Source organism: Agelaius tricolor, unplaced genomic scaffold (genome assembly GCF_023055355.1).
Source record: "Agelaius tricolor isolate 1412-34295 unplaced genomic scaffold, bAgeTri1.0.p SCAF_2, whole genome shotgun sequence".
In the NCBI taxonomy this organism is placed as follows: domain Eukaryota; kingdom Metazoa; phylum Chordata; class Aves; order Passeriformes; family Icteridae; genus Agelaius; species Agelaius tricolor.
In genome coordinates, this window is record NW_027269262.1 from 56,759,231 (window position 1) to 56,775,410 (window position 16,180).

The window sequence follows — 16,180 nt, forward strand, 5'->3', positions numbered from 1 at the left end:
TATAAATCAGTGACAGTAATTATGTGTGTAAATGTTAATTTCAGCCTGCAATTAATTTGGCCAAAATTGAAAGGACAGAAAAAAAAATCACCCTAGGCTGAAATTTGGTCCCCAGTGTGTAAAACCAGAAAGTATCTTCCTCCTGTACGTCTTGTGTTTAAATTGCAAAGAGCTAAGTAGACCAAGAGCAATGATTCCCCAGTCCCCAATAACTCACTGCCAGCGTTTCACAATAAAGTGCAATGGGAGAGGAAATATTTCCATACGGGTTCATTAATCACAACATATTTGCCATGCACAACCACTCTGCAGAGCAGGTAAAGAACCCTAGGGGTCCTCACCTGCCACAGTATGTCATTTTTGTAATAGGAAAAGTATTTTTTGTACAAATGTTGTAGAACTGAAGTTGCAGATGGCTCCACTGGCAGAGCTAGAGCCTCCTGGCACAACTTTCAGCAGCCACAGCTCCTTTAGGAATTTATAGCAAAGGTTAGTGATATCTTAAAAGAATGGTGTTGAAGATGCTGTCTGGTCCCACTATGTGCAATATTCCAAGGTGTGCCCGTTGGGAGGACATGTTAGGCAGGACAAACCAACCCCACCCAAACAATAAACTGCAGAAGGAAATAAAAGCCTTTCCTGTCCCTGTTGTGCTGCAGGACTTTAATGAGAGGTCCAGGAACAATTAAATGGATCGTGACTGAGAACCAGTGGGTCCAATGGACCCCATTAACAGAACTGTGCAGCAAAAGATGCCTTTCCAGCTCAGTGGCTTTCAGATCTGGGCAGCAGGCCATTCCACTTTACCTAACCCCAAAGACACCAGAGAGGCCCAGTTATCCCATCATACTCTGACCCCTCTAGACCTTCTCAGTGTTTTGCATGAAAGTTACAGTTGGTATCTTGTTTACTGTACCTCTGTGGTCTCAATCTCTGAGCAGCTCATTGCTGCTTCACTCCCACACGGGACTTTGATAAAATTCAAAGCCACCTGGTGTGATTTTAATTTAAATGTGAGTTTAATGTGTTTTCCTTTTATATTGCTGTGATGTGCATTGTCAAGAGAAATGCTGCAGGCTCAGATCTGTCCTCTCAGCTGTTTCTCTGTGCTAGTCCCTGGTTTTGACTCGTGAATATTCCTGAATAAAAACTGCTGCTCCGCATGGAGTGTGCATTGGGTCCAAGGGTGCATTGGGTCATTCTTCAAGGGGGCAACCAAGTCTTGGGCTCTTTGCCAGTCAGAAGCCAAAAGTCTTCTCATCAGCATAAGACACCTCCAGAGTTACAGCTGAGCAGAGATTAGAGGTTGCATGCAACCTTTGTAAAAGGAGATTTCACTATTCACCATGCTCCACCAGTTAGAAAAAGGGTTTTAAGACAAGAACTTGTGGAAAGAAGAAATACTGAAATACTTTATATTAACTAATTAAAGCAATTCATATTGAAAGTGGTTAAAATTTACTAAACTTTTTTTAATTATAAAATAGGATCTCACTTTAAAAAAATGCTGTGAAAACATATTAAAAATATCATAAGAAAATGATGTCAGGAACAGGATACGAAAGATACCTCAAGAAAAGGAGAAACAAAGATCCACATCAGTTAGTAGCCCCCCAGGCTACTACTGCAGGACACAAGGCACCCTGATGCAAGCCAACACCTTAATCTTCAAAATTTTTCATTAAGTGAGACTGGGGATTTTTTTCAGCCAGCCTTAATTAGTTTGGAACTAAAATTTCAGGAACAATGTGGGAGCTTTTCTGACACAGAATATCTGAGATCAGATCAGAATAACATAGCAGATCAAAGGCCACCCAGAGTGATCACTATGCTGTGACTCAGGTGTGTCATGGGAGGCTGCTGCACGCTCTGCAAGGGTCACCACAGGCATCACAGCATCTGGGTACTAGCCTTCAGAAGACCTCCCTTGCTTCCTAAAAACACTCATTGCTCCTGCACCCACCAAAATCTAGCTAATGAGCAGGTTTCCAGGTGTTTTTCCTGCTGATTGCACAGGGCACAAGAGCTGAGGGGCTTTGCCTCTTGCTCCCTTTATCTGCTGGTTACTACAGGGAGCAGCAGCAGCCTGTTGGGTTCCTGGCTCCTGCTGCTGCTTACTGCTGCTGCTGCATGGGAGCTACCATAGTGAGTCATTTCTGATCTCCAAGGGAACCCACAGCCACATCTCCACGCCTTCTAAAATAGGAACTCACAGCTACATCTTCTCTCTGACTAAAATAATCAAACTATGAGAAAAAAACCACGATACATTTGGCAGTATCTGAAATACTCAGTGTGTCAGATGGGGGGAAAAGCAGGACAATAAGCTCAGCCATAGCAGAGCTACAGGCTAAGACCACCTCAGAGTTGCAGTGCAGGTGGTTCTCCAAGTCCTAATACAGCTATGCAGAAAAAAAAAAATTAGTTCTTTGCATGTTTTCATTAAAGAGACCGTTTTGTTCCTCTCATTATTTGCAAAACCTCTCAGGAAGGCCATATAATCAAGATATCATCTGTATATTCCAAATTAGAAAACTGGGTCCTTGAAAGAAATACTATTTAACAAATAAGTCAATGCTAAGCTTTTTTTAATGGCCTTATAAAGGCTAGTCTTGTCTTCAGTTTAGTTTACTCTTATCACATCAACTATTATAAATTGAAATACAATGATCTTTTTAAATAAGCGTTCATTATTTTGAAGTACATTGAACAAAACATTGTTTGCAAGCAGAAGTAGAACATGTAAAATATCCTTCTGTGCTTCTATAACCACTCTCTTTCATTCCAGGTATTTTCACACGATGTACTTGGGTATCCGGAGTCGACAGAGTGGAGAGAATGACAGATGGCGGTTTTATTGGAAAATGGTGTATGAGTATGCAGATGTGAGTATGCTGCATTTGCTAGCCACCTTTCTGGAAAGTGCACCACAGCTGGTCCTGCAACTCTGTATTGTTGTACAGACTCGTACACTCCAGGCTCTCCAAGGTAGGGGTTCATTTAATCTATTTATTTTTTATAATTTTTGGAAGATGTAATTTCCACGCATACATATTTATCCTTCGTTCAGACTGCTGTGTGCCTTGTAGTCCTGGCATAAGAGCAGATCTTGCCTGCTAGCTGCTATTTAGCTGTTAACAATAACTCTGTCAAGAAAGACTATGTTATTAGAGGTTTTTTAGCCTTTCTTAATGGCCCTGGGTTGTGGGTAGGATTTAAAATGTTTTGCTTTCTGCATGTCCTTGTAATAGAAGAGCTTCTTCTGATTATCCACTGGGCCAATGTGAAAATTGCATCAATCAAACTATTACTCTTCTCCCTATGCTTTTTTCTGTGAATGTTCAAAACCCTGCAAACTGCAGTAATGAGGTTCATATGGCATTATGCAAAGCAGGAGACAGCACAGGAGATAACAGCAATTCTGTGAAGATAATGCCAATGTTTATGCCCATCAGCTCTCGGCCGTGCTTACCTGAAATAATACAAATCATCTCTCCAGCAGTACTCATTCCCTCACACTCTGGGTTCCCTTCTAAGGTTGATGCTTTCAGCAAGTGTGGTTACTTCTCTAAAATGGTAAATGCATGCATATGTCCTACTATATGGCTTTGTCAGTCGGTGATACAGATATTGGAATATCTCACTCAATATTGCTTTTTTCATGCTGCTTTTGGCTACCTGACAGCTGTCCTTTTGTATTGTGCCATTGTTTTGCCTTATGGCTGTACCTGGACAGAATTTTTTAGCAAGGGAACGAAGTGAATGTGAACTTGGAATCCAGAAGGTGACAAAAATGCCATGAGGCAGTGAGGAGTGAAGGGAGGAGGGGAGAATGAGAGGGACAGAGGCAGGAAGGAAATGCAGAATTTTGTCATTTGCTTTTAAGGAACAGCTCATGTGCTTACCACTGTGCAAGAAGAAAATGTGACAGCTCCTTGCTCCAAGAAAATGTTGGGTCTGGTTAGCTTATTATGAGTAACATGCAGTGAGTCTGATTGGCTAAAAAAAGGATTGGGTACAAAGTGGGTAACTGTGTGAAGATCTTGATCCTGGGCAGTTTCCTGTGGATAAATCAGAGGCTTTACTTTTACAGAGCTCTGAACTGTCATGCATTTAAGAGCTGTGCTTCTTCCTGTGTTTTTTGTTTCATTAGATCTAAAACTCTGCCACCTTAATGGGAAAAGAAAACCAAAGTTTCTATTTTAATTAGTTGGTTCTCTGTACAAGTAAGTTTCCCTATGCACTTCCTACTGCAATTTCTCAAACTGTTATCATTGCAGAGAAGGTATTATTCCTTCAAGATTTGTCTCCCCAGAAAAAGTGAGTCCAGAGAAAGACTTAGGAGAACAACATAGGCAGAATACTGTATGGTCAGCTGTAATTTAGCTATCTTCATAAACTATTAATACAGAATGCCTCTTGTTCTCATTTTAGTGCAATAACAGATCTCTCTCTGAGAAATGAGCCTGGCGAGTAGACACTAAGCCTGTGATACACTCTGAAAGTGGTTAATTAGAGAAGACCTGAAATGCCTCAATTTAAAAGGCAAAAATGGTTCCTACACCCTGCAATCAGCTCTGTGAAACCTATATATCAGAAACCAGAAAGTAATAAAAACTATAATTATGGATTTCAGTTGAGAAGATTGATGGTATTTAGTTATGCTCTTTTCCCCCATATTTTTCCAGCTTCCACAGAGAAAAGGATCAATTTAAAAAAACTTAAAAAAAAAGAAAATTAAACAAGATGCTGGATTTTCTTAAACAGTAGTACCATTATACTCTCATGATAAAAGCTAACATGTTTTAGCATCTTGCCAGCTGTGAAAATCCTTTCTCTGTTTTCTCTCTTTTCTTGAAGAAATGGTAAGGCTAATGCATTGCACCATAGGATGGTGGATTAGCTGCAAGGCTGCATAAGAAGAGCATAATTTTTCTCAGTGGTATCATGCTACAAATGGGTGTTTTAAAAGTCCCAGCCATAAGGTATTTTCTTCAGCTAGCTGTCCACTCACTGAGCCTGTTAGAGAGATTTCCAACATGGATCAATAAACAGGGTGTTTGATTGATTTTCTTTGTTTAGGGAATGCTACTGGGTTTTTATTGGTTTTATTGTTATTTTAGTTCTCTGTCCCACAAGAAAAAGTTATTAATAGAATTGTTAAGTGACATTGCTGATCTGTTTTCTTAAGAGTTTATGACTTTCACAAACCACAAATTTGGCACGGGAAATGAATGGACTGTAAGCAGGGTACTTCTAATATTAATCCATTAATTACAGCAAGAAAAACTTCTAAGTATTTTTATTTATGAAATTCTATATTTTCAATTCCAATTGCAACAAAATAGCATTATTCCCAACAGGAGAATGTTACCAGCATTACTGAAGATTCCAAGTTTTGTAATGGGTGTTGGCTTGTTTCAGACTATTTCTTATTGCAGTAACTAAGTCCTGCCAATCAAGGGAAGACATATGTGCAGACCTGCCCATGGATCTTTATGGGGATCATGAACAATATTGTGCAATATCTGCAAAACCTTCCCCCTCAATCTCCCATGCACTGCAGTACAGACCACTTCAAAAGCCCTGAGGATACACCACAGGGATCCTTTAGCACTTGCCTGGACTCCCCAAGCATGAATTTTAAAACTGCAGTGTAAGCTTCTAGCAAGGATTGTGTCCCCTGTATCATGACCCTGCAGCACAGCAAGGCTTGTGTGGGAGGCCATTGACAGACCTTATGGAGCGGCATCTCTCTTCTGCACCCTCATCCAGGGATATCCCAGTAATAGTAGCACAATAGCCAAATTATCATCTAAAACCCTGATTCTTCCTTAAGATGTCATCAAAACTGGCACATTAAGAGGCAATGTTCATTCTTATTCTGCCTACAACCAGCAGCCAGGTCTCACCTGAGTGGAAGGAGTGAAACTGCTTGTGGGGGAAGCTGATGATTTCTAGATGCAAAGTTCTCAAGAAGCGAAACAACTTCAGTTTGACAGTGGGCTAAACTGGAGCTGTGCTAATACCCCTATCACATCCACCTTTTCCACTCTGGTGATTCCTTTGAGTTTGAAGAAATATCTACTCTCTAGAAGACTGACTGATGTGCCGTGAAATAGGTAATTCCTTCCTCTTTTCCTCACAGGAGTCTGTCCCTCCTGCCTTTGCTCTGAGCACAGCCAAGCTTCTTGGGACAGGGGGACATCAACAATGGGTAATGCCAGCCCTGGGGAGGCAAGGGAGGACATGGCATCACGGTGAGGAAGGAAGGTCAGGGCTGTCCCTTTATGTGGCACCTCATCTTGGAGTCCTGCCCACAGACTAGCAACCATCCCTTGGCACTCTTCTTTTACTTATTTCGGTTTTCCCACTATGCCGTTTTAAAAAGGTTTCTCATCTTAAAATGAGTAAACTCTAGCAAGAAAAAAATCCTGCTGACCATCTGATTGGAAAGACTCCCATCATACAGTTATCATACAGATACTACTTTCCTATTCAAGATATGTTGTTCTAACCACACCTAGATGAGCAGATAGACAAGATTACTCCCTGGATTTACCACAGATTTCATTATTTATACTGTATTAATTAACACATTGCTTAAATTATAGATTAGCTTCTCATTCCTGTTTACTGCATTGACAATTTTTTCTTCATCAGCCCCTGGGAGGTTTGTTCTGGTTTCTCCATACAGTGCTATTAATCAAAGTCTCTATCAAAGCTTAATCAAAATCTAATCAAAGTTTATGTCATATAAAGCTGCATTTCTTAATGGGGACTGACAGTAGTGCCAGAAGCAAAACGAAAAGTTCAGACCAGTTTATAAATTCATCAAGTTTCATGGAAGTCACCACACACCACAGAGCTACTGGATTCTGCTGAAAATGCATTTCCAGGAAATCTCCCTGGCCAAACATTTTCCCACTTTCTACCAACTCTGTTGGAAACCCTACACTTTATATGCTGACACCACTGCCAGTATACAATGTTTACAGTGCCACCAAGCACCATTCTCCAGTGCTTCTACTCCAAACAAATTGCTGCTCCTGCCTGAGCTGAAGAAGAATCTCAGACTTGATAGCAGTTTATGACATGGCTGATAGGTTCTAACTTTATCTGGCAGAAGCAAATTATGTTGTTCACTAGTTGTTTATAAAAATCCTCTGGCAAAGCTCAATGCTGTGCATCAGGAATTCAGACTTTTCATATCAGCACAGTAAACTGAAAATCATTTAAGTCTACAATTTTTTTGTGAACAACGTTATGCTTTTGCACAGCTTTTCTTTTTTGTTACCACACAGCAATTTTGGATTGCTCTGTAAAATGTTGCCTACATTTGCAGTGCCCTATAAATAGATAACTAAATAAAATTCACAATTCTGATGCAATATTTATACAATTCAATATATATTTGTATGGAAATCAGGTGCAGCATTTGAGTTCTGGGCAAGTTGCCATTACTTTTCTCTGTGTTGCCAAGGTTCTGCACCACAGCAGTCCAGCACCCAAACTTTCCACAGAGAAACTAAACCAGAGCAACCTATACTTACAGATTCTGCTTGATACTTGGCAAAACAGATTTCCAGTGACAAGGATCAACAAGTATGATATACTATGGAGTAAATGTGTTTTCTGGAAATGACTTTTAAACTGATCCGCAGATCCTTTTGCAAATTTTAAAAATGTTATCTTGTGCTCATTAGGATAGAGGCATCATATTAACATACCCTTGTTTCTGATAGTCCAGGAGAGGACTTCCTGAAGGCAATCATGTCAAATAATCTATTTCATAACCTGATTACAATCTTAAAACTAGTTATACCCTTAGTATCTAATACACCATTGAAAGCTTCTCTGATTGACAGACCTGCTGATTCCTGTCCTGACTTTTTAATTTTATCAGCAGTCTGCACACATTTGTTCTAGTGCCATTCCTGTTTTTACACTTGTTCCCTAAGGAAATGGGGTTTCTACAATTATATAGCCCATTTCTGTCCTTCAGTCCTGCTTTTAAGAACTTCTGATCCATTGCAGTATTTCAATCAGTATAAAAGAACAGCCAACATCTCAAAGATAATTATGTTTTCTTAAATGTTGTAAAAACAAAGAAGTCAATGCAAATAAAAATAAATTAAAATAATTATGATTTTAAACAGATATTTTTTTTTAAATAGAGAGCTTCCACTACAGGGAAAAGCAGTCAGACTTCAGCCAATATTTTTCATTACCTACCAGCCACCAGTCATCCTTCCAGACAAGGAATTGCACTGCTTTCCCCTGCCCAGTGGGATTGTTGTGAGTGACAAATGGGATTGGGGAATAAGAAATACTTTGATGGAAAAGTGGAATCATTCCTCCTGCTGTGCATTCTTTCATCTCATGAGAGGTTCTGAATTTTCTTCATAGACTTTTTCTTCCTCAGTCCCAGTCTGAATTCATCTTTGGTGTATACAGATGACCAAGGCTGCACTGAAGACTCTACATGACATTTATCCAGAGCTCCCATATTTCTCATGGCAATATCTCACTAGGTGTGATCTAGGATTGTAATTCCCTGTTCACTCAGGTATTGGACTAGTTAATGCTAGTTATTTCATGGTCCTTGAAAACACACAGTGTCTTCCAGTGTCATATCACTCTGATGAGACTTCAATTACATTATAAAAATATATTAGCAATTAAATACCTGTAATGACATTTTGTCTCTTTTCTACTTTTTCCAGCCTGCAAGGTGCCCCTGATTTTTGCACATATCACTCTCCTTTCCTACATTGACAATATCTCCCAAACACTTACTAGTACATTATGTTTCAAATAAAGGTCATTAAGAGAAGTGTTCAGACAAGATTAATTCCAAGTGTAATCAGTATTGAAAAAGTAAGAGTAACTCTACTCCATCTCAAGGGTTCCTTATGAGCATTTCAACATAATCTGCAGTATCTTTCTTTAATTAGTTCCTTTACCTGCCTTATTTCTCCTCTGCTATTTCCTAACCTCTCGAGCGTCACCAGCACTTTCCCATTAGCATCGTAGTCACCGATCTGCCACACTTTACTTGTTGAGAAAGGGTTTATAAAAGAAAGCTATTGAGCTATTCTAGACTCTAGCTCTCTTATGATCTACTTTATTTTTAGTTTATCCATTTTTTCTCATGCACTTTCATGTTTCAAGGCCAGGCTGGACAGGGCTGTGAGGAATCTGATGTTCCTGAAAGTAGTCCTTGCCCATGGCAGAGATTTGGAACTACATGACCTCTAAGGTCCCTTCCAACCCAAGCCATCCTATGGTTCTAGATTTACCTTTGTTTTCAGTTAGTTATTGCTTTAAAAGCTGCTCTAAAGCTTTGTGTTGTATTGAAGCCTGCATTGTAGCCCTGCTTCAGCCAGGTTCTTGTGAAATGCTTCCTTTTCAGTCACATGGCACCACTTCTGAGTGGGGATAGTTAAGATGATGCTCACCAACAGCAGGATTTCATACATTGGCTTATTTTGAATCCTGAGACAGAGAGGTTTTGGTTGCATTGGGTGAAAACAAGGAACTTCCAGTGTTGCTTCCATCTACAGTAATACAAATTTCCTTTCTGTTCTTATTTTCTATCAGCTGGCTCTGTCTTTGAGCTCTTATTTCAAGAGCCCTTATGGAAAATTGTCCTATATAGCAGAACCTTTATTGCTCATCATTCTTTTTTTAATTTCAATCAAAGAATGATTTCTGAGGTAGGTTTTGAGGCTTTTTTTTTCTGAAAGTTTTTGGGTTTAGTGTTCAAAAGCTCCAGAAATACTTCTGTGCTTTGCCTCAAAGAAAATCCAAGCCTCCCCCACAGAGAAGAGGGGAACAGAACAATTAACTTCTGCTGCCTTCACTCATTTCTCTAAAATTCTGTTAGACTTACTAACAGATCTATTTTTGTTTATCCCTCCATTGTATATAAATTAAACCAACATTTATGGGATTCAATGCTATTTTGCTACAATTAGATGTCCTGTAACAACCTCCATGCTTTCCATAACTAAGTTTAGAAAGAATCCTCTGCTTTCTCTCAGAAAAACTGTCAGTTGTCACACCCTGGAATATCTGGGCTGCCTTCAGCAGCACTTGTTCTCCAGCCTATATCTGACAAATCAGAAGCTACCATAACGAGACAATTCTGTGAAGAATTTCTCCCTGTAATAATGGTTTGAACAGCTCAATCCATATCCAAATTTAACTCTGGAATTCTACAGCAGACTCTACAACTACCCACAATCTTTCCCCAAAGTGATTTTGTATGCAAACAGAATCTGTTTTATCAGGGAACCCTTTCTGAAACACCCTGCTGTCATTCCATTCACACACACTGCTTTTGCCATTATTTCCATCTTTTCTGAATACCAGCTTTCTTTCAGCACCCATGTCCAGGGAGTGATTACAAGGCCATGGGTGTCCCTGTAACCCTACAAGTCTTTGTGTAACCCTATAATGCTTCATGTCCTGTGTTTATTTCCTGTGTTTTCTGATATCCTGTCCATGTCCATTCATCTATCTAAAAGTATGATTCATCAATACAACTTGTAAAAGCAAGAAGCAATGTACACAGGTATTGTCTTCTTAACAAACCCATTTTACTGGACTTCAACCCCTGAAAGTCAATCAGAGATGACTAGTGAATATTTTTATTTTTTCTGTTTAAATGCAGTAAAATAACCCTAATTCCACTTGCAGCATTAGTAATGAGGGGAACTGCATGGAACATTTTTTCATAATAAGATGTTCTGGTGACTCTGTTTTTTACTGAGTTTATGCTGATATCTTTATCCTTGTTTATTACTTGTTAAGTGGTCATTAAAAAGACCAAAGGATCACACAGAACTATGTAGACATATAAATGTAAGTGTGCATTATGATGCAAAAAATATCATTTTGGGAAGCTTGGCCACTCATTAAACATTTTTTTTCCACTCATTACATCATAGGAAAATGAATAAACTATTTGGGTCATTCTGAGTGAATAGCAATAAGGCTTCATAACATACCAGCATAACATCCTTATATGTAATTTAAATTAAAAAAAAGGAATTAAAAACAGTGTTAAGAAGTTTTAGTACACATTTTACTGGTACTCTTTTTGTCCTCATTCTTCTCACATTAGCTATCCTAGCTACATTTGCAGATAGAGGTGTCTCTGGCTAAGCTTCAAATACCTGTTGGAAGGTATCAATAAATCAGCTGGTTACCAAAGATCATAGGTAGGGGCCTCCTTCACTAAATTTTGAAAAAATCATGACATATATTTGGATATCCGAACACAACTTTAGGTACGTATTTTGTCATACCTTAGAAGAATTATGCCAGTCTGAAAAAAAATAATTATAAGTGCTTTTATAAACTTACATTTGCATAGGAATATAATTTAAAGATTGGTTTCTCAAGGCTTTTTGATGCTGTTTGCTCAAGTACCAAGCTGGTAATCTCACCGCTGGGTGGTATTTCCAGCTCAGACCAATTGAGTGTCTTGTCACAGAATGAAAGAATAAGATAGGTGTGAGGGTCCTCAATCAATCATCTGGTCCAAACCCTTCTGGAAGCACAGCCATGTTCAAAAATCGATCAGATTCCTCAGGGCCATGTCTGTTTGAGTTTTGTGCCCTTCTGTGGTTGCTGAGCCCACAGCCTCTCGGGTGAACTGTACCAGTGCTCAACACCCTGGAAAAAATCTCTTTTCTTACAGCAAATCAGATTTTCCCTTGCTGCAATTTTGACTCATTTTGTGCCTCTAAGTTTGAGGGGTTTGTATAATTCTCCTTTTAGGCAGGAGAAAATGGCAATTAGATCTCTCCTCTTGGTTCAGAGTCCTCTCCCTCAGGCTACACAAACCCAGCTCAATCACCATAGTCCTTAACACTGTGGCTATAAGTGGACAAGGGAAGGCTTACAGATGTTATATACCTGGACTTCTGCAAAGCTTTTGACATGATTCCCCACAGCATCCATCTCTCTAAATTGAAAAATGATGGAGTTGATGAGTAGAGAGCTAGGTGAACAAGACAGTGGTTAGATGGTCACATTGAGAGGGAAGTGGTCAGTGGCTCAGAATCCTGATGGACATTGGTGGCAAGTGGTGTTCCTCAGGGGTCCATATTGGGACCAGTGTTATTTAATATCTTCATTTAGGACATAGACAAAGGAATTGAGTGCACCCTCAGCAAATCTGCAGGTGACACCGAGCTGAGTGGTGCAGCTGACACGCCTAAAGGATGGGATTCCATCCAGAAGGACCTGGACAAGCTCGTGAAGTCATGAGGTTTAATAAGACCAGGTGCTGGTGCTGCACCTGGGTCAGGTGGGGTGATACTGGGGTGTTGATACCCCCAGTATCAACATGGGCTGGGGGATGAACAGATCCAGAGCAACCCTGATAAGGACTTGGGGGTTCTGGTGGGTGTGAGGCTGGACATGATCTGGCAATGTGCACTCACGGCCCAGAAAACCAACCATATCCCATGCTGGTCAAAAGCAGCATGGCCAGCAGGGCAAGAGAGGGAATTCTGCCCCTCTGCTCTGCTCTGGTCTGGTGAGATCCCACCTGGAGTGCTGCATCCAGCTCTGGGGTCCACAGCACAGGATGGACATGGACCTGTTGGAGTGAGTCCAAAGGAGCCCATCAAGATGGTCAGAGAGATGGAGAACCTCTCCTACAAGGAAAGTATAAGAGAATTAGGATTGTTCAGCATGGAAATAGGGTGACCTAGTTGTGGCCTTTCAGTACCCAATGGAGGCCTACAAGGCAGATGGAGACAGACCATTTACAAGAGTATGGACTGACATTCTATGATCCTGTTATTTAAGTAACCCTTCACTGGCCTTGCTCAAGTTTGTGACAGTATTTCCAGTACTGGTGGCCCAAAGTGAACATGCAAGAGTTTTCCTTTGCCTTTGTAAGTCTTCTTGTCACTCCTCTCAGCCTTCTGAGATCGCTCTGCAGGGCAGCCCTGCTCTCCTGCGGATCAGCTGCTCCCCTCTGATGGATCCAGGCTTTAAGGGTGTTATGAGCCTGGAGTTAGTATGAAACAAAATTCTTTACTGCTGCAGGGAATGGCAAAAAAACCCCAACAAAAATTATTTTCACATTATCTACAGATTTTAAATGTAATAGTGCCTTCACAAAGCTGTCAATGTATACACAGTGGTAAAGATAGCCTGAGACACAAAGTAGTGCATTTAGTTTCTGCAAGTGTGATATATTGCCTACACACTGAATTCTATTTGTTGGGGAATGTCAGAAAGTTGGTGGCATATCCTTCTGCTCCCTTTTTGTTGTGCTATAAGTGAACTTGCCAAGGAAAAAATTTCCAATTTCATTTTTGGGTTCCTGTGTTTTTCATGACTGGTACTTTTGCTTGGGGATGGGAAAAAAAGTGATGCATGCTTGGCACAGAAAAAGCTTTCCTGTGTCTAATATAGCAGTGAGAAATTTTAGTCGTGATTGTGTCTTACCCAAAGACTGCACAATACCTCAAAGATAAGAATTAATGTGAATTCTTCATCATGCAGTGACCTTTAAATCTTCAGTCACAGAGCCAAAGTGCATGTCCAGCTTCACGCCAAAACCACAGATGTGAAATTTTCTGTCATTTTCATTGCTAGTGCATGAGTGCATGTTAGTTTGTTAATCTGTAGGATTACTTTTTTTTTTTTTTTTTGCCAAAACTAACCAGAAAAGTAATCTTTCCTAATGAGAGTGATTTCAGCTGTAAGTTGCATGTCAAAGTGGGAATGCAGGTTTTAAAATGTGCCTGACATGACATCCAAGTTTTGTGGTATTCCGAATATACTACAAATGATGAGATTTGTATGGGATTTCATACCTGTAACTAGTTTTATACATATTAGTATTTTTGAGCTGTGTGTTAGATGAGTATCAAGCTGCAAATATAAAAAAACCCATTGTATTTTTGCTTTGTGCTCAGAGTTTTGCCAGTACCAGTGAATAACCAGCATTAAAGAGAAACTCAAACAAAAGGTCCAGTCAGGTACAGGAGGTTCACCCCTGTGGGCACCTTCTCACTGAACTCAGTGGAACTGTTTTAATGAATAAAATCTACTTGCTGGGCTGGGATTTATAGGAGCATTGTTTTACAGAAAGGTATTAAGTAGCTGTCTTTTATGTTAAGCCTAACATTCTACCTAACCTAATGGGGATAAAAACCTATTAAGTGTATTTTATTAGTTTTTGGTTTCCTAACTAAATTATAATGAAAATGAATTTAAAATATTTTCTTTTTTCCAATGGGTGTTATTTCTCACAGTATGTCAGTTAATAAAGTGATAAACTGTGTTCTGTTCTCTGTATATAAAGAATACAGTTTAAAAACAAATCATTAATAGCTTTTCTGTTACTGCTGAAGAGAGAATTTCTAGTTTTAGTTTTGAGTGGGGCTTTTAGCATATCATTTATGCATGGGTGGCCAGTGTGCCCTTGGTAGTTAAATAGCTTGGGCAGGAAGAATCTCGTGGTATGAGGTTACTCAATTACTATTGATCCCAGGCCCTTATAGCTAATAGACACTGCCTCTGTGTGTTCTTCCCCACCCTCTGGACATTTCAAGATGCAGAGGAATTCTTCCATACTCATAATTGAATCGAAAGTGTGAATTGAATCCTCACTCAGTGTGACAGCCACAAGTAGTGCCCCCTGTCATCCTCCAGCAGCCCTCCAGGATTGTCACAGAGTTTTGCAGGAGCTCTGACAGCTGCAGCCTCCCTGGAGCTCCTACCCAGTGAAACCAGGAAGACCCAGGAGCCCCGTGGCAGGGTCAGAGAGCAGCCCAGGGACTGATTGGGAGCATCCTGCAGGTGCTGAGCCCTGGGGCTTTCAGGGCTCACGTGTAGCAGAGATCAGCAGCAGCAAACTCCTTCTGCCAGCTGCCGTATCGCTCTGAGCGAGGCTGCTGCCGTGTCCCCGGCTGTAGGGACAACAGAGTGACTCACGAAAAACCTCCCAAATCACTGCAGTTTTCAGTCTGCAAAGTGAAATAAACTAACCCCCATCTCATGCTTTATGCTGTACTAAAATCTGCAGTAGCTGCTTCGTGAGCTGCGCTGTCGTCCCCATCACAGGGGCAGTGAATGACAGGGTGTACCCCTCCTTCAGCCATCTGCTGCCAGCCCGGCATCAAAGCCCTCTGAAAGCTTATGCAACTTCAGGCTGTTTTCAGGTTTTAATGAGTGCCCTTGGTGCTCTTGTAGTCTCCTCCTGCTCTCTGGATAAATGTATTGAGTGATTCATTATCACCAGAAAGGTGGATGAATAGATAGATAGATAGATAGATAGATAGATAGATAGATAGATAGATAGATAGACAGACAGTCTGAAAAGAGCTGTTTGAGCACCATCTAGCTAAGCTGGATCTTTGCCATGTCACCCATGCCATTTAGAGCTCATTCTGAGCTCCTAGGTTAGTCACTCTTGATAATGAAACTAAATAAGTAAGATGCCCCGAAGCCATAAAAAAATTGAGCTCTGGTGATTTTCTTGATCCTGACCCTAAGTGACATGGTAGCATTTACTCTCTGTATATACATAGCAGCTTGTCATCCTTAAATATAGCTCAAAATGCAACTGCTTTCTTCAGTAACTGGGCTCTATGCTGGTTTGGCTCAGCAGAAGGCAGAAATGTGCTACTTGAGTCCAAGGCAGCAGTAAACTGAAAATGGCTCTCCATGCCATTTTCTTCAGACCCACTGTAGCCCCAGCAGATCTCTCTCACGCCATGAGACCGGGACTCTCATCTAGAGGTTTTCAATGATGTATTTTCACCTGCAAGCACAGTAGACACTAAAATCATTTGCAATAAAAAGAAATTCTGCTAGGGAATGAATATTTTATTTCTTTTTTCTTGGCATTTCCTTTAAAAAGCATGATTTTACTTTCCGCCCCTATGGAGTCAGTTTTGTTATAAAGAGCACAGAAATGCCTGAAAGTATCTTGAATGGTGATTCAGTAGGAAAGAAATGGGATTACAATCATTTGCTTGAAAAGAAATCCAAAGGTGTTCTCTGTTTTTGAGGGATCTTTCACTTCCTTGATAATGAGTGTAGCAGCAAAATCGGGAAAACAAGCTGGGAAATTTGCATGATGTAGCCATACACCTGGCTGACTCATTGCCACACCTGCTCTGGGCTGGTTCACTTTCAGCCA

General features: G+C 40.3%; 1 protein-coding gene across 1 annotated transcript in view; it reads left to right on the forward strand.

Annotated features, from left to right (window-relative positions):
* The window catches only part of XKR4 (XK related 4), a 227,874-nt gene that overhangs the window by 134,621 nt on the left and 77,073 nt on the right, over positions 1-16,180 (forward strand). The window contains exon 2 of the mRNA XM_071419524.1: positions 2,789-2,988. Within this exon, the coding sequence (XP_071275625.1) occupies positions 2,789-2,988 (200 nt within the window). The remainder of the gene's footprint in view (positions 1-2,788; positions 2,989-16,180) is intronic.